Below are 19,503 nucleotides of genomic sequence, written 5' to 3'. Positions count from 1 at the left end.
AGCTTGAATTCTTTTTTGAGAATATGAAAATTCATGGGTTTTAAACAAAAGCAAAAGTAAAGAAGTCGGTCACATACAGCTGTGCAAGTCTGTTATTTAACCAGTTAATTAAAGGCAAACTACTGTTCTCACAGCAAAACAAACTCCCCCAAATGTTTGTGTTTGTTCAGGGGCTCCACATTTTTTAACATGAAACGGCATGTTTAAGTAAGAAGCTGACAGTAGCGTGTTTGTTGCTGAAATAAAACATGTTGGTAAGCTTGTATTCTCTATTTAAAATGACCGCAAAAACAAATTTGTAACTGGAGCTGTTTAGTTTTATAGTACCATGCAAAGTTAGCTGTCTCCTAAATTTACAGTCAGTTCTGCCTTAAGTAATGTAACTAGGTGCAACTTTTAAGGTGGAATAATATGTTTAAGTAAGAGGTAGACTGTAGCTTGTTGTGGTTGAAGTTTGACTCGACTAAGGTTTTATTATCGGACAGAGTTTATTTCCCGTTTACTGAGCCAGGGTTGTGTACAAACACTGGGATTTTCTCCAACCCACAGACAGACCATAGAATTAACAAATGTTAAGGAAATATTCTCAAAATTTCTGGGTGGGTCCAGAGCCTACCTTGAATCATTGGGCGCAAGGCGAGAATACACCCTGGAAGGGGCGACAGTCCTTCACAGGGCAACACAGACACACATTCACTCACACCTACGGACACTTTTGAGTCACCAATCCACCTACCAACGTGTGTTTTTGGACTGTGGGAGGAAACCGGAGCACCCAGAGGAAACCCACGCGGACACGGGGAGAACACACCAACTCCTCACAGACAGTCACCCGGAGCGGGAATCGAACCCACAAGCTCCAAGCCCCTGGAGCTGTGTGACTGCAACACTACCTGCTGCACCACCGTGTAGCCCCATGTTATAAAATTGTGGTGATGAAATCTGAATCTGTGCTTGCACTCATGCTCCTAATTTAAAGTTCCAGCTGCACTTGTATAGAAACAGGAGTGAATGTGTGTATTTTGCTTCTGCTAAGACTTCATATTTATGCAGATGGAGGAGAAAAATTTCACACCTCACTGAAACTATTAGCCTCATTATGGGGAATGTTTCTTTAAAGCTCAGAGGTTCAGTAGGAGTCTCGACTGAGGATAAATGCCATTGTTCTCTTCCCAGCTTCTTAGCAAGTGCTACACTGGTGACTCATATGTTCCCAAACTCCCCCTCTGCCTAAGCCTTGAAGCCAGAGACACTCATCAGGATCAGTTGTTAACCCCTCAGTCCTCCTGAATGTGATTGTAAGCTGCGTTACTTTAGAATGCTTGATAAAAAATTGGGCCCTGGAGCAAAGCTAGGATCATGCAGCTGCATGCGGTTCTTGAACAGACTGACTTTTCTCCGCCATGGAATTGTGTACAGCAGGGTTTATTTAAAAATTACGTGTAAAATTTAAGGTGTAATGGTAGAACATTTTTGTAGATATGTTACCAATTCTTACTAACAATCACTGTAATGAGAACTTTTAGTTTATTAAGGGGACACATTATGGTATTGAAACAATACAGGTATCAGCAACAAAAGCTAAAAAGAATTATCATCATCATATGTTGTGTCTTTAAAGGATGTGGGGCTGTCAAGAAGGCCATACTGAGAAAAGGAAATAGACAAAAAAGAATAACATTTGCACTGTAGCACCAAAACTGGACCTTCAGTGTGTAGAGTAATGTTTAAAGGACTGATAAATGTACAGTTTTGGCTTCTTATTTGTTCTATTTTTCATCTGTTTGTTTTTCGTGGTATGAAATAGTCCTTACTACACAATAAACATTAGCCTGATTTGAGCCTAAGTTTAATCTGTGTCTAGAAAAAAAGGCCTGTAACTCATCAAGTTGAAATGGTTTGCAGTTGGGCATTTAAGTGACCTGATCAATGACCAGAAAATGAGATCCAGCTCAAATAACCACTGGCCTCTCATTTGGTTTGTATGGAAAAGAAGTGTTTTTGTAACGAGAGCTTAAACCACAGGATCCACTTTTTTATGAAGTGCAAACTGTTCAGCTGTTCAAACTTGATTTTTTTCCTTTGTCATACATTCTTGCTTTCAGCTTTTTTTTTGATGAGGTTAAAGGTGAAAACTACAGCCTCTAGCACTGAGCTCATCACTGGAAACACAAACTGGGGTTATAGTTAAACTGTTATAGTGGGCGTTATTCATTTTGACATCTGTTCTTTAGGAATTACGTCATGTTCTCACTGCCTTTCCTCATGCTTTTTGTCTTTCTCTCTATGAAAACAACATGCCTTTAGGACAAGAGTGGGCAATAGTTGTTGGTGGCTATCATAATATATTACATCACATATATATTACATCTGCTTTTTCCAGTATATCAAGGATATTGCCAGAAATTGAGGAGAACTAACAGGATGCTCCAGTACAAAGAGAGAACATATTTATTTTTTCCCAGTATTTTGTTATTGACAGTTCTATCCAGTAGCAAGGTCCTATTTAGTCACATGGTGCTATCAGACTTGAAGGGCAAAAGCTAGCACATGTTTTCTCTGAACCACCTGGGGCCAGCCAACTTGTTTTTGAAATACTGCTATCACAACATCATGAAATCTCAGCACACTTGGAGGAGAATATTATCATTTTTTCACCAAGAGACACCCACGTTAGCTTTTATGTTAGGGAGTTGGTAAGGTCAAAGAAGGCTGTGATATTGCATGGGATTTCCCAACTTGTAAAAGCTTGGAAAGACGGAATGATTTGATTCACATTGAATATCATGAAAATGTCTTTCAAAATGCTAGGTATAATTATATTTCGGGCATATTATCCACCCTTGCTTTAGGACCATTCAGCACTGAAAGTACTCCTTGCCTGAATTAAACCTAGTCCTGCATGAAACCACAATTTTGAGAGTTCTGCAGATTGTACTGTCTGTGGTGAGACATTTGGCCTGTTCTCTGTTATTCTGTTTCTAGCCTAGGCTTTCTCTTGCATTACCCATTTCACCCTGAAACATGACTCTGCTTTCTTTCTATTCAACTGGATTACTGCAGGTTTTGTCCAGTAGATGTCTAACATTCCATGGCATGCTCTGTACTCGAATAGGACTTTCTTCCTCCTTGTTTTGCAATTTAAACCACAAGGCCATTTTGGTTTTGACAGACTTTTTTATGATGCATTATTTACTGTTGTTTATTAACAGAAAGCGATAACAATCAATTAGCATTGTTGCTTAAGCCCAAAACAGTAAGAGCCCTGGGAATATTCCGTACCATGTGAGCCATTAGCACGTGCAGTATGCCACCGCCCATATAAACATCTTTGTTTATTTGAAAAGGAAGGAAGGAGATCCCTTGGGCTTTGCTAGGGAGGAAAGGCCGAGAGCAGTTCAGCAGCATGTTAGACTCTAAATTAAATGGTGTGGTAGGAGTGAAAGCTAGCAGAAGCCAGGCACATTTGGTTAATGTTCCCTGCTGATTATTGTAGTTTAACTGAAGGCCAAATTATGCTGTTTCCTTAAAGGAGACATTCACGATTGTAATAAAAAAAAAAACTCTAATAAAACTAAAACAATTCCAAGTGTTTACTCAACATTAGTTAGTTCTCCAGTATGTTTGTGTGCTAGAAACAGGTTTAGTGTGTTTAGTACGAAGCCCCATTGTCAGAAAACAAGTAAAAACATCAAAGTGGCTCAGTCAGACATGCTAGACTTCCTCTCTCTCTCTCCTCACGGCAGAAAAGATGCCAAAGACCCCTCCAAATGTTAAAATTCATAAAAAGAGATAAGGATATTGCTTTATTCCTTCTCACTATATGAGTAATTTGGACTTATTTTTTCTGTTTCACATTACTTAGGTAGGAACCTCTTCTTTAAGATTGGGAGGGCATTAACTGCACGATTAATTGAGTTACAGATGAGTTTCTGTGTAAATTCAAACTTATGAATAAAAACTTACAGACAAGTTAAACTTTGGCCATGTTTTTTCACCTAAAAAGATGTGGAGCTTCTGAATGTAAACAAACCAGAGAGAACTTTAGTTCTCCACAATTGTAAATGTTGTATTTTTTTCATCATTAGACTTTTGTTTTTGTTTTTAGATTCATTTATTAGTCTTAAACTAATACTGTGATTGAGATCTGTGAGACTATGTGTTCATTTTGTTATTTGATCTCAGACCTGTTTTTGTTGATTCTCTTAAGATTCTCTGTTGTTTGACTGAAGGCCAGTTTTTGTTCTTAGACTCGACAACAAATTATCTTGCATCTCAAAGGCACTATCTGGGAACCAGTATTTTACAGAAAGACATGCAAAAACGTGTAAATGTTAACAAAAATAAGTTGCTAAATTGTACAATCAGTCTGCAGCCTTACCGTCCTCAATACATTTTCTAGGATCTGCGCATTAGTAGTCAGCTGTTACTTTTGTGTTCTGGAACCATCATGATGAGCTGTTCTACTGTCACAGTCAACCACCAAAACAGGGCTGTGATTGGTTAGACTGTTTTTAAAGCAGAAAGTTGAAATGGTTGCTGTTTAGTATTTCGGTTCTAAATTCCAGATTGAGAATTTTCTAGATTTGGAAATTGAAGGTTCAGAAGCTGAAGCTGTCAACAGTAAAGCAATTTCATTTCATGCTAATACAGGTATTCCCTTGCTTTTTGCTTGATTGCGCCTCTTTTAGGCAATGTGAATCAGCCTTTTTCCACATGAAAATAATTAAGTCCTAATATCGGTCCACCCTCTCCAATTCGTCCAATTAAAACTAAACAAATTAAATGAAAAATGCTGTCCCTGTCCAACTTGCACCTAATCCCCCTGCCCCCCACCCCCTTGGCAATTTAAAGTAGTCCCATACAATCCAGCCATCCATTGCCCCACATTCACAAGTAGATCATAATAAACTTTTCTCTAGAAAGGTTCATCTGAAGCCAAAAACGTGTGGCCACAACTCTGCTAAAGTAAGGAGGTCACAGCTTATATTATTTCTGATTATTATTGTTGTTGAATGTATTGAGAGTGTAAAGTGTGAGAAGTTTGTTTTGTTATTAGAACCTCTTCTGTGTTGTAAAAAGAGACTTGTATGAAGGGAGGTCACCTACATGTTAACACCATGGGGTTAAAGGTTATGTCTTTCATTGCCTTCAGATTCCTTACCACTGTGGTAAAAACACAGTTCACTTGCCTGAGCTCATGCATTTGCTCCCTGTTTTTAAACATTCCCTCACTGTCACTCAAGACTCTATTGGTTCCATATGTTGGGTGTTCAGCAAAGGCAAGATTTACTGACAAGGGGCTCAGAAGATGAGGACAGTGGAGATCATGTTCCAATCCGTAACACACTACAAGGACACACTCTTGAGTACTTTGCTCCAGCTGTTTTCCCCCAAAACGACTGCAGAGCCTTTGCTAGAGCTGTGCAGGAACTGTGATTTTATTGCTACATGTTGTGATTGTGATATATCTTTGCCAGTTTTTCCCACAAGAGGGAGGATGGTGAGTCAGGATTGGGGTGGGGGGTGTTTAATGGGATTTGTCATGGTATTCTTAGGATACAGTCCAGTAAAACAAATTTAAACATGATGTTTTCTTTAAAGTTTAGTGTTCAGTTTCTATTTATGTGTTGAAACCCATCTGGAAATGTGATCATGTTTCTGATTTTAAACAATCAACAATATTCATTCATTCATTCATTCATTCATTCTCCGTAACCGCTTATGATATTAAAAATCCTATTACATATCACACCTTATTTGGGCCTCCTCAGGCGAGTAAGCAGAAAAACAGCAGAGCATGGTGTCAAAATTACTTTAGGCATCGGTAGCATAAAAAAAAAACTGTGGCTATTTAATTTAAGGTCAATTTTTGTTGGTTGATTTGCTATTTCACTAGTCCTCTGAGAAAAAAAAACAATATTTTGAAGAAATAGCAGTAGATTATATCTTGATCCTATAAGTATGGCACCTAAAAAGCGCAATCATATGGTACATCAGACCAGCCATGAACAGACTAGAAGACATATAGAAAAAAATAAATAAAAAACAAAAGTTTGATCATTTGTATGCAAGTACTTTCACTTGGTCCCCAGCTTTCAGGCAGTATTAATTTGTTTCTTTAAAACGGCTAATTTCATCGTCAGTGTTTCTTGTATGAGCTGTTTTTTTCTGTCTTAATCAGATGAGCATTCTGTTGCATTTGGAATGTAAGCATCACAAGTGAGCTCTGATTGGTCAGCCTCATTTTCTGTGTAGTACATAGCAGGAAATTGAGCTGATTACAACTGAATATTATACAGCACAGTCATTTGTCTTTTTTTTTGGATAGCATTAATATGCATGCATTTTTAGATGTGAATCACCTCATGGAATTGACTTGTCACTCACTCACACTCTCACTCACATTTAATAAAATGTTATTCATATATATTTTTTGTGACACAGTCTTTGAAACTCTTTTCTAACTATTAAAACTGAATGTAATTTGTCTTGTAGAAACTGAAGATAGCTCAATATTAATTACAATTGCAAAGTACTTATGTACTGACTCTACTCAAATTTACTGGTATTATTCAATGGACTTTCGACTTTCGGATTTTTCGACTTGAGAACATTTGTTCTCTTTCCATTTCTCTCTCTCTCTCTCTTTCACTCTCGCTCTCTCTTTCTCTCTCTCTCTCTCTCTCTCTCTCTCTTTTTTTCTCTTTGTCTGAGTGTTGCTTGAGCACATGCATTTTGTCACAGGCTGTTTCTTTTTTTCATTCCTCTGCACTTTTTTTCTCTCCAGCTGAGGAGAGTGCTTCACCGCTTGTGCCTCTTTCTCCTTCCCTAGCTTCATGTGCTGTAGGAGGGTTTCTTTTCTCTCTCTGTTTTTTTTTTTTTTTGACTTAGTCTGTTCACAAGGGCAGACATGTCTTCTTCACAAATTGATATCCCAGCTGGAGAAACATATCCCAACCGTCCCTCCAAATAGAAAGACACACGCACACACACACACACACACACACACACACACACACACTAGTTGCTGAGTAAACAAGCCACACGTGTTTCTGAAACTATTTTGTTTTCCAGTAATAAAATGCTACTAAACAGCTAGCCTATTCCCTCTCTCACTTCTGAAACATGCAAATGTTGTCTTAACATGTTTGTGACTAATAATACAAATGAGCACCTCTCGCTTATTGAAAGAAGCCAGTAAAATTATGTACATTGTGCAGATTCAAGACTTCCATAATTGCCCTTCTCTCAATCCCCATCACTCAGTTCAATCGTAGATGTAACAGTATTTGGAGTTAGCATTCTCTAAGCATGTAAGGCTAGATCTGTGGAGGAAATGTGGGTAATAATGTTTTATTTAACTATTTAAAATAATGTAACTAAATTTAAATAGTTATTCAATGTTTAGCAATTAAAATATCAACTATGATAAGCATTCTTTTAATGCTTAGTTTTAATGTGGAAAGTTACCATTCAGTGTTTTCAGGTGTTTTTGTTTGTTTGTTAGTTTTTCTTTGTTTGCTTTGAAAAACCTGAACTTTGTAACTGAATTTGCTAATGTTGTGTCTAATTTCATCTCTGTGTTTAATACCTATTTTTCCATGTCCCGTTGCTTGTTGCCATTGTGCAGCTTAGTGGTGAATTCTGCATTCTCTGAAGTGCTAGAACAAAATCCAGTACCTTTAGGGTAAGGTGGAATGCTGGAACTAATCTTCTGACCTCAGAACCTGACCTCACTAATGCCATTGTATCTTCACAGCAATGTTCCAACGTCAAGCAAAAAGTCTTCCCAGAAGAATTGAAGCTGTTTCTGCAGCAAAATAACAAACAAACTACCTATGATCAGAAACTTTTGGGCTTATAGTATATATAACCAACATGCGAAAGAATAAATCTGGAAGCTAATGTCCTTGTATACTCCTTTATGTGGCTGCTTAGGTAAGAAAAACAAGTTTTGCTTGGTTTTGTGCCATTACCCTGAAACCAGTCTATATTTTGTTTATTCCTGTCGTCAACCACAAGAGTTCAAATTTAGATTTTGGAAAGGCATGCTTTAGCATCAAATATGGTCAACAGCGAGACATAAATACAGTTTAGTCTGGACGCTGAAATGACCACTTCATCTAACCTGGTGTCCGTTTCAGATCACTGTGAGGCATTTTACTTCAGGCTACAGAATTTGCTCTTTTTAAGTGGAATTTCCTTCAGAAGTTTCTGCATAATTCTGTGGTTGAGTTGTAAACAAAGTCATTCAGAGTGCTGCAGTTACAGCATCCATCCTTCTAGGAAGGCTTTGCACTATATTTTCGAACACTACTGTGAGAATTTGATTGTATTCAGCCCTAGTAGCAGCACAACAATACTTACGCACTAATTGTCAATGATTATTTTGGACTTTAATTCATCCCAAAGGTAATGAATGAATTATAATCCATCTTGCCAACTTTTGGCTTTGCTGATTTTGTATATTTAGCTCTGGATCACAAACTACATCACTCTGCCACCTTTGAGAGCATAGTTGCTTATCTCTACAGCAAAAGGTATGGTCACAGTGTGTAAGATATTGCAGTATATTTTTTGCCAAGCTTTCATTTTATATTCAATTACAATTTTGTTTTAAAAAATAAAATACAATGGAAAAAAACATATATACACTGTAAAAAACCCATAGTATTTACATTAAAAAACTACAGAGAAACAGAGTAGTGCAGAAAGCAACAAGGTAACAGACAGTATTTGGGCTTAGTGTGTGATGAGATTCAGCGGGTGCCACAATCCACAAGATAATGGTGAACTTTTCTGAATAAAACACATCTTGTCACAGACCAACACCAAACATGAACATAAACACACTTCTTCTTTGTCTTTCGGCTGCTCCTGTCCTGGGTCAGCACAGCGGACCAACCGCGCTCCGCACACTGATCTGGCAGTTTTTACGCTGGATGCCCTTCCTGACGCAACCCTCCCTATTTTATCCCTATTTTATTTTGAACCAGCACTGCACCACGATGCAGTCCAGTGACTAGTTACACACACATACTCACATCTATGGACAATCTTCTGAGTCACCAATACTTCTACCAATGTATGATTTTGGACCGTGGGAGGAAACCGGAGCACCCGGAGGAAACCCACGCAGACACGGGGAGAACACACCAAACTTCTCACAGACAGTCACCCGGAGTGGGATTTAAGCCACAACCTCCAGGTCTCTGGAGCTGTGTGACTGCGACACTACCTGCTGCGCCACCGAACAAAAACACACAAATACGCAAAATAATCCCCCATCCCAAAAAATCAAAATGTCCTAAACAAAAAGAAAGCCCACAATAAACCCTGAAAATCTCACAAAACGTGGATCCACTAGGCATGCCTGGAACTTCCTTCAAATTCCTACTCCTCTCAATCCTTGGCCGTAATCGTTTGCACATTTAACAGTGACAGAAAATAAAGGCAAAAACTACAGTGTTGACTGTTTTGTGAATATTATGGAAAATTTCCATTATAAACACCATATTTAACATAATAATGTATTTTTTCCAGTAAAGAAATTTAAAAATGATGTTTTGTCTATTTTACTGTTACAGAAATTGTAGTCAAACATTTTACAGTGCGCCCAGCAGCAACGCAACATGACAAAGTGGCCAGAGTTCCTACATTTTCAGTGAAAGCAAATTCCGGCGTCACAAGGCAGCTAGAAGGCTCGGGGCCCGAAGTGGGCGGAGTCAGCAACGCGACCAGGTTGAAGATAACCAATAGGAATTCAGCATTCAGCAGGGTGGTATCACCACCACTGTGTTTTAGCGTCAGTGAAACCGTGGCAACCAAAGTTCAGGTTGACCAAAGTTCCAGAGGATGCTCAATCAGCCATTTGGTCAACGATAAGAGAAATCGCTGCTGGTGTGAAAACAGGTTAAGAATTTACAGTTTTCAACTCTTATGAAGAGTTTTACACATTATTATAAAAGCTGTGTTCACAATTGAAAATTATTGAGCAGTGTGAGTCTCTGTAAGTAGCTGAACTCACTCAGTATATGTCTAAAATCTTTTAGACAAACAAATCAAGTTACACGAAATATTCCTCCTTTGGGGAGCCATAGCAGATTGCATGACTTGTTCATTGTGTGCAATAACTAGACTCAGATGTTAAGGAGCTCTGTGGCGAATCACAGGTGTTCAGGAAGTGGACAAATCCGCTGAGATCTCTGTAGCACAATCATTGTACGGTTACTAAAGGCAACCATAGCACCTCTGAAAATTACTTTGCTGACCTTTAGAGGGTTGAGATAAGTTATTTATGTGTTTGTTTGTTTGTTTGTTTGTTTAAGCTCAAGCTGTTTTTTCTTTAGCAAAGGACACACACAACAATCTCTCAAATTAAAAAGTCAAATGTAAATCAAGGTGATTGATATCAGGGTTTTTCACCCTTCTGATCTTCTGGGAAGACTTCTATTTTGGAACATGTCTGATAGGATCTGATGGCATCCATGAGAGCATTTCTGAGGTCAAGTACTGGTGTTGAATGGTTGGTTCTGGCACTGCAACTCATTCGAAACCTATTAGATGGTGCCCTATTACTCCAGAGAACACAGTTCCACTGCTCCACCGTGCTGTGAGGCTTTATACCTGTCTAACCAATTCTTTTCATTGAGCTTGCTGATTTAATATACAAGGCATGTGAGCACATGGGTGCAACTTCAAGCTGAATTCATCATTATGAGCCACATCTAAAAATATATTCTGACATCTAGTGTAAGTTCTGTTGAATGGCAGACCCATGCATTACTGGGCAGAGACCAGAACCCTCTGAACTCAGCAGATTCCCTTCCATTACAACATTCCCACATAAAGACTCAGGCTTCCATTCCATATCCTGGAGTCTCTTTTAAAAATACCATTGATCCTCTGACCCTCCTGCTGTGGTCTGAGAGAGAAGGGAAAGAAGACCTGTCTCTTAAGCTTCAGGAAAGCCTTGGTTTTTGTTCTGTGGTTCTGCAGACAGTTGTGTAGGTGGAGGCGTGTGGAGGGCAGAGAGGGAGGGCAGGTCAAGCTCTGGAAGGCTTCAGTTGCTTTTTGCTGAGCACAGCATAGAATGCTGTCTCTCAGGCTTAGAAAACCCAAGGCAAAAGAATGCAAGTCCTCTCTGTGTGGCTTCTAAAATTGTAATCCTGCTACAGGAAATTCTGAACACTTTTTTAATGGACTTGCACCATTCCTACTACTGTTCCAATAACAAACCCAGGTCAGAGTTATATTCAAAGCCCTTGGTTGGAAGCGAAAAATTAATTTGGAATCCAAAATGATAAATATGTCCCACAGATGCCCCACCAAACAAAAAACCCTCAGGGCACATCACAGGAAACAGAACTAACAATCCAGTATCACTATCTAATCTGAGTGCAGGCAGATACTCACTGCAATGTTCCAACATCTAGTATAAAACCTTCCCATTTTACTGGAAAGACTGAATGGTGTTATATTGCATATTAAGATTGATTCTACCTCTACTTCTCCACATTCCTCCTGCCTTTGCTAAAAGCATAAATTTCCCCCTGGATCTCTGTGATATATAATCAATCTCAATACTCATGACATCTCAGAATAAATAAGACCGTCTCCACAAGATTCTTGTTTTTTAAGAATGTGTGGAATCATAAAAGTGGAGTTTGACATGAGTGGTCTTTAAGACCCTTACTGAGGCTCCAGAGTTGACTTATGTAACTTCAATGTGATGTAAAACACAGACGTTAAATTTATTTTTTTCCCAGAGACGCTTCTGATTGTAGGGGAATAATAGAAACTCATTAGATTTACCTCATCAAATACAACATACCTCTGACTATATGAAATGAGAAATTGTATTATTATTTTGAGTATTATTATTGTTATTATTATTTAATGATGTTTTTTTGTTTTTTTGGGGGGGGGGGGGGTCCCTGTTCAAATGGAATGTTTTGTTGATTGTCTAAGTGAATGTCTACATCTACACATTTTAATGCACACTTAATGTTTATCTGCATTTAATAGATTGTGGCTAAATGTGGTCTGAGTAAGATCATGCTCTCATTTTTTATTTAAAGTTGTTTTTCTAAGGTTAACCAAAAAGTCATTTTAACCACCAGAAATTTCAAAATTGTGGATTCATACATTAATTTATGTATCTTTTGTAACAGCTTCATCTTCATTTCCGCATACAACAGAATATAATATAGGTCCAGGATACTGAGGATGCATACATTCCCATTTACTAACACTGATGTTCAGTTTCTGAAGTATTTTTACCAGTATTTTTACCAGTATTAAGCACACAACAAGTCATTTTTCCTATTCTACTCAATGTAGTAAACAGTAATTATTTTATCTCTCGCATGACATGAAGAATCAAGAATTCTAGTTCTTCATTATTTAAGTAGTTTTTACTCCATAGAAAAGACACCCACACATGAGACCAGCCATATCTTATACATCCAGGCCGCTAGGTGTCACTGTAATAGGTGTTTCATAATGTGAGGAAGAAACATTGAAGTGATTACCAAAGTATGATAAATGTTGTTGTAAAATGTAATCGTACTTTACCTCTTATTATTTGGCAGAATTTAAACATCCAGGTGGAAGACGTCCGTATTCGTCCCATCCTGGCGACCTACAGGAAGAGGGTCCCTGTTACGGAGGGTTACGTTGAGGTGAAAGATGGAGGGAAGTGGAAGCAGATTTGCAATGAAGAGTGGAGTGCAATGAACAGCAGAGTTATCTGCGGCATGTTTGGCTTCCCTGGAGAGAAGAGATACAACGCTCGTGTCTACAAGTCAGTGTGCAAATAATATTTACTCTAGTCTTTACTCTGCTGCTCAGATTGTACTTTATCTTTAGTAGTATATTAACTAACAGTAGTCAGTTATTAGTTTAAACATTTATGCTGACAAAAGGAAAAAAAAAAGGAAAAAAAGGGCCTCCAGAGTGTTGCAGAGTTTTCCCAGGAGGGTGAAAGATGATAAATTACCTGTTAATTTAATAACCCTTCATTTAGAAGAAATCTACATATATTTGGACATGTGGTGTTAGGGCTGAATGATATGGCGGACATTTATATGACATTATATTTCTTTATATAACAATAGAAAGCCACAGAAAGACTGTAAAGAACAAACAAGGAACATGGCATGGCTGTCAAACACAAACACTCCTGCTACCTTCTAAGAAAACTTGGTTCACAAAGCACCTCTGGCGAGTTTATGCTTGTCTCCAGTTTTGGGCTCCACAGAGGGTGAAACATCCCTTCACTTAAGGGCAAGTCCACCCTGTTCCTAGGTTGGAGTTTCAAAGTTCCTTGGTGTTCACGGGGCTGGATCTGTGGTATGGCAAGCAGGCCAGTTGTCACCCATGGTGTGGGGCATCTCAAACAGCCAGTGCAAAGTCAGTTGTGCCTCCAGTTGCTGAGGCATCACAAGGAATGAGTGAGAAGTCCATGATTTTAATGTATTTTTTTATTATTATTTTATGTATTTGTATTATATGTTCCTGAAGCCTTCCCATATCTCTGCACATAAACTAGATTAGAAGACAAATCCACATAGAAGGTAAACATGTTTACTCTCCTCTGGCTCCAAGGAAAATGAATGTAGCAGAACAGCCTCTTCCATAATGGAAAAAGAAAAGAACCAGATGGGCCTTGGCCCTTGAAATGACTGGCTATCCTTCTCTTTACACATCCATTGTACTGACCTACACTGACCATTAGAGCTCGAGAGAAAAATATCTTTTTATGCTTTGTGTTTTTTCTGTCCCCAAGAAATGACAAGCATCTTTAAAGGTCAACCATGTGGAAAACATTTTTGCAAACCCTACCCAATGTATTCATGATGGTCACATAAGGCCTTTATAGTTTTATATGGCAATATATAATATTTAAAAGGCTTTACATAGTATGATGTCATAAAACCAAACTTTTTTAAAGATGGCCTATGATTTAATTTTATTACAATTTTATTCTAATTACTAGTCATTGCCTGTTCCACCCATTAGCTAGGACTCCTCACACAAACTGCCAATCTCACAATCTTACGGTTAAGTGGTGGACGATGACCTTGCTATAGTGTCTTTTATTTTTGTCTGTTATTATTAGTTCGTGTTATAATGCATTATGGAGCCTGACCTTATAAAGTTGTATCCTGTCATGCATGTAATTATAACATGTGATATATATTCCAGTAACACTTTCATATCATGGGTCGTGTATTAAGAATGATTTGTAAGTGCATTTTTAAGTTATATAACATACATAATGCCTGGCATAGGGGCTCTTTTGTATTCACACTTACATGTACAACACTTCACTTCTTTAAAATGAATGTGTGTTTGACTGCAAAAAGTCAGGTTATATATCAGGTTCATAAATACGTAGACCAGCACAGGATTCATAAAGGATTCCCTGCATGCCTGGTTCATTGAAAGCCTCTCAGAAATGCATTGTTTAAGTCTTTGCGGTGTGACTGTTGTGTTCTATGTTTGTGGACTTATAAATCTCTAACCCTTTCCACTATTACCATGTGGAAACCTGTTTGATAAACGTCCTGTCGGCTATGAATCACAAACACGAGATACTGCTGTCTTGGTGCAGAGTTTTCCGAAGTCTACGTGCCTCTCTGCACACGCTGACGTTTATGAAACGTGTCTGTTTTTCTCAGCACTTGCCCACTGCTGGAATGGCCCAAATCCAGCTCTCCTTTCATAACTCTTTGGGATTTGGCTTCTGCTAAATTATTTCTGGACACTTGAGGTCTTCCTCCAGAACAGATGCTCAAAACCAGATTTTCAGACAGTTGCTCATCCCAGTGTTTCCTCTGAAATCAGGGATGTTAATAGGGACCCCCATTTTCTTCAGGAGAATAGTTCTGTGAGCATTTGATGGCAGCCAACAGAGCTTCAGGGAGGGCATGTACTGATGTTGGATGACTAGTTCTGGATCACACATAAGCCCATAGGTATTAGATGGAGCTCCATCATTCCACTGTGCAGTGCTTGAGACAGCTGTATACTGTGGATGGGCATTTCAATCTAATATGATAGTTGATGTTTTCACAGCATTAATCAGCTTATAATTAATAATAAATATTATTGATAATAGTACTATGTACAATAATATGCTACAATAACATTTCATATGAAACAGTATTACTTTGGTTGCCTGAGATTTTGCCTGAGTGTTTTGAGTGTTTTGTTCAGTGAAAATAACCCAGCCACCAAACCTCATCTGTTTTTTGAATCAGTACAGAGAGGGTTGAGGAGAGGTTTTGTGTGTGTGTGTGTGTGCGTGTGTGTGTGTGTGTGTATGTGTGTGTGTGTGTGTGTGTGTTCCTGTCCCTTTAAGTCTTTGTTTGTTTTTGACATAATCTGCTCTGGACAGACTAGCTTTAGACATTCTTTCACTCAGTGGTTAAATAGAAAACAAATGTGCATGGCATCCCCACTTCAGTAACACCTTGGGGACTTGGGGGGGAGATGGGGACTGTTTTTTTTCATTTTTGACTTATTTTGATCAAAGTATGTGAAGGCATTTCAGTGGAAACTGACACATGTTGATTAGAGCTGTGGCAGGCTGTAGAGTTTTCCAAAACACTGTTTGGAAACCATTGTGTTTCAGATATTTATTGTATGCATTTATCTGGAAACATCATATAAAATGCTTTATTTTGCTTTTTTGTATACATGCGTAATTATCTCTCTGTCTGTTCTTGCAGAATGTTTGCCCGCAGGAGAAAGCCGTCCTACTGGGATTACTTGGTGAACTGCACTGGAAATGAGGCCCATTTGTCAAACTGTGTGCTGGGTCATTCTCTCATGGCCAAGGCCAACAGTTCTTGTGATCAGGGCATCCCAGTGGTGGTCAGTTGTGTCCCCGGCCGGGCCTTCGCTCCCACCCCCATGGCTGGTTACAGGAAGGCCTTCAGACAGGAGGTAGGGCAACAAATACCAGGTTTTGCATCTTTTCCAGGAAAATCCATGACATGATACACACACACACACACACACACAAACACACACACAGTAGGGCTGTCCCAGAATATGGATATCCTTGGTTGACTAACAAACTTCATTTTTACTCATTTTGACTTGTTCCTCCCAACATAACAAGGCTTGTTAAAAGATGATGCACGAATGAAGAAAGATAAATGTATCCCTTATAATGATTTCATTTAGATACATTTAGGTGCAGGTAAATTGTGCAGTTACTCACAGAAATGCTCCAGTATCTAGTTCAAATGGCTCAAATGCTGAAACATGAAAATGTGAAATGTGCTTTTTTAGTCATGCCTGTGAACAAACACACATATACAAGTGAACTAGGGCCACAGAACATACACACACATTGTCCCTGATAATATTCAGCATGATCCATTATATAATACATTTTCTATAACTTATTTTTAAAATGTAGGTTTTTATGATGTCAGTGTCATTACTCATTCATTCATTCATTATCTGTAACCGCTTTTCCAGTTCAAGGTCGCAGTGGGTCCAAAGCCTATCATTGGGCACAAGGCAGGAATACATCTGCCCTGGAGGGGGCGCCAGTCCTTCACAGGGCAACACACACACTCACACATTCACTCACATTTATGGGCACTTTTGAGTCGCCAGTCCACCTACCAACATGTGTCTTTGGACTGTGGGAGGAAACCCACACAGACACGGGGAGAACACACCAAACTCCTCACAGACAGTCACCCGGAGTGGGCCTCGAACTCACAACCTTCCCTGGAGCTGTGTGACTACGACACTATCTGCTGCACCACAGTGCAGCCAGTGTCGTTACTGCCTTTTTAAAAATGAATACCTTATAAAAAGTCATGTATGTATTTCAGTGTGTTACCAAACGTAAGGTGAATACTGTACTTCCTAAGAGCTGAAACACTTGCCAATGTCTCACATGGCACAAAACATACCCTACAGGACTGTGCAGTGCACAGACATTTATTTTAAGACAGACAGTGAAATCAATCTTTGAAAATGCTGTCTACAAACCTGTAATTTCAGCCAGAGGCAAGCTGAACTCTGTGATTACGTGGACATTAATATGAGGGAGAGATGAAGAAAGTAGTTGATGGTTCTCTAGCCCTCAGTATGACAGGATTTTTCCCCAGATCTCAGCTGCCAAACCACATGTTCCAGCAGTCAGAATGGCGGCATGCTGGACTGTCAGTCACGTTCAGGAGGTCAGCAGGGTTATAGGTAGGCACTCTCTAGCACCCTAGATCAGTATTGTGGATTTTTAAAAGTAGATTCTAGCAGAGAGCAGATTAATTCCTTATGAATCACTTAAGCTAGCTTTTGTGAGTCTTCTTTTTTAACCCAGCATTTTCCGCATTGGATAAACCTCCCACTTACTAAAGCTGGGCTCTTTGTTGGCTGACCCATACTGAGATTTAATTGTTCTGGGGCTTTTTTGAGAGTTCCAAATCTTTTCAGACTCATATTGTTGAGTGGTCTTCTCACGGTACAAGGATGGACACAAAGAGCCATCATTATTTAAGTTCTCTGAAAGAATGGGAAAGATGGGACTGTTTTGTTGATCTTTCAGGTCTTGCATAGTTGTTAGATGCTCTGATTCCACTCTATCTTGAGGTGTACTGTGGTTGTTTTTGGGTTTTTTCAGCAGCCTCTGGTTCGTCTGCGTGGTGGAGGAGTGGTGGGTGAAGGCAGAGTGGAGGTGCTTAGAAAAGGAGAGTGGGGAACTATCTGTGATGATCACTGGAACTTGGTGTCGGCCACAGTGGTGTGCAGAGAGCTCGGTTTTGGGACCGCCAAAGAAGCACTGTCCGGTGGTCAGCTGGGTCAAGGTCAGTCACGGTTTATATATACATATATCTCACTGGACGTATCTGCACTCATTGTCCATTTTATCAGCTCCACTGACCATACAGGAGCATTTTGTAGTTCTATAATTACAGGCTGTCGTCCACTTGTTTCTCAGCATATTTTCATATTACCAAATTACCCTGCATCCACTTATTCCAGCACACACACACTACCACCACGTCAGTGTCACAGTAGTGTTGAGAATGATCCACCACCCAAATCATACATAAGAAAGTATGCAGAAAAACAGACAGACTACAGACCAAAAGGTTGTTACATAATACTAGAAATATCTCATTATCTCACTGGCTGTAGGTATCTGTCATAACAACACTTCATCTGGACAAAAACATGCAACGTATAAATACAGAGAACTTAAATTACAAAAATAAGAGTTTGCTGGAAGAAAGCATACACTGGTCCCATAGAGTTTGAATCGCTGAGCTTGTGGCTCATTTGGTTCATCATCTGTTTTCCAAATGTGTAGAAGAGACTGCAGCATTGTACCCCTCACTCCTGTGGCCATAATTACACATTTTCAACACTCACTAGATGGAAAACTGAAGTGTACTGAAGCTTGAGGTCAGAGTAATAAGGAAAGAATTCATGTATTTTCTCTCAGCTGAGTGATGGGAGGCATTCGAATTTGTCATAAACTCTTTAGAAAGAATAAATCAATCAGAAGCAGGCTAGCACAACTTCAAACACAACCACAGCTATAATATGAATATTTGATGAATAATTTACAGTTTCCCACTGTAAAAATTCAGTGCATCGTTCAGCCAGAAGATTAAAACCACTGACAGGTGATATGAATAACTTTTATTGGTTCATAGAAATGGCACCTGTCAGGCAAATTAACAGTCAGTCCTTAAATGGGCATGTGCATGGATCTGAGCATCTTTTACAAGGGCCAACATATAATGGACAAAGTCAAAACTGTAAAGTATTTTTCTTATTGAGAATTATACATTTCAGACACATCTCCTATCTCTGAATATTATAATGTTTTTTTTCATCCCATGTGCTGTTTCTGATCTGCACTATAAGCCGACGCCTTTTCCCTCAAGTTGAAATGTAAAACATCTGTAGGAATGCCTGTGGGATTGCAACAGAAAACCCCAACATAAGAGACTAGGGCTATGGACGGCTTGATTCTCTGGAGGAAATTCAGTAGTGTTATTCACAGGGCTCCGTTGGTATGTTTCTCAGATTTCAGATGCAAAATTGTTGCACAAGACACATACAAAGTATTGCATCATTAAAAAACAAAAAAACAAACAAAAAAAACAATATATCTAGACCTTGTATGTTATTTATCATGTTGGTTAATATTCTGTAGTGAAGCACTGCACACAGCTCATCATGTGAAAAATATGAAGTTGGCTTCTTTTGTGAATTTGTGTTTCCACATTAAATAACAGCAGGTATATTCTGGACAAGGTAAGGTATATAAGGAGATGTGACAGAGAAATGGGTAAAGAGAAAGAGCCAAAAAAAAAAAAAAAAAAACACATGGGAAAGTACATCATAGGACAAACCACGGACAGAATGTGACACATCCTGAAATATCAAATCATAGATACATTAATTTTAGAGTAAGAGATCAGTCTGAACACTGTTTTAATTTTTCCCATTGTCATA

The 19,503-nt window shown here is 38.8% G+C and overlaps 1 protein-coding gene across 2 annotated transcripts in view; it reads left to right on the top strand.

Moving 5' to 3' along the window:
• Positions 1 to 19,503, top strand: part of LOC136678846 (lysyl oxidase homolog 2B-like) — a 43,875-nt gene that overhangs the window by 11,594 nt on the left and 12,778 nt on the right. Inside the window, exons 4-6 of one of the 2 annotated variants that reach the window (XM_066657008.1) lie at positions 12,597 to 12,808; positions 15,741 to 15,957; positions 17,660 to 17,840. In XM_066657008.1, coding sequence (XP_066513105.1) covers positions 12,597 to 12,808; positions 15,741 to 15,957; positions 17,660 to 17,840 — 610 coding nt within the window. Of the gene's footprint in view, positions 1 to 12,596; positions 12,809 to 15,740; positions 15,958 to 17,656; positions 17,841 to 19,503 lie in introns of both variants that reach the window. The other variant, XM_066657007.1, reaches the window with a different exon arrangement.

Source organism: Hoplias malabaricus, chromosome Y, assembly GCF_029633855.1.
Source record: "Hoplias malabaricus isolate fHopMal1 chromosome Y, fHopMal1.hap1, whole genome shotgun sequence".
Taxonomy (NCBI): Eukaryota; Metazoa; Chordata; class Actinopteri; order Characiformes; family Erythrinidae; genus Hoplias; species Hoplias malabaricus.
This window is presented reverse-complemented; position numbering and strand designations above follow the sequence as displayed.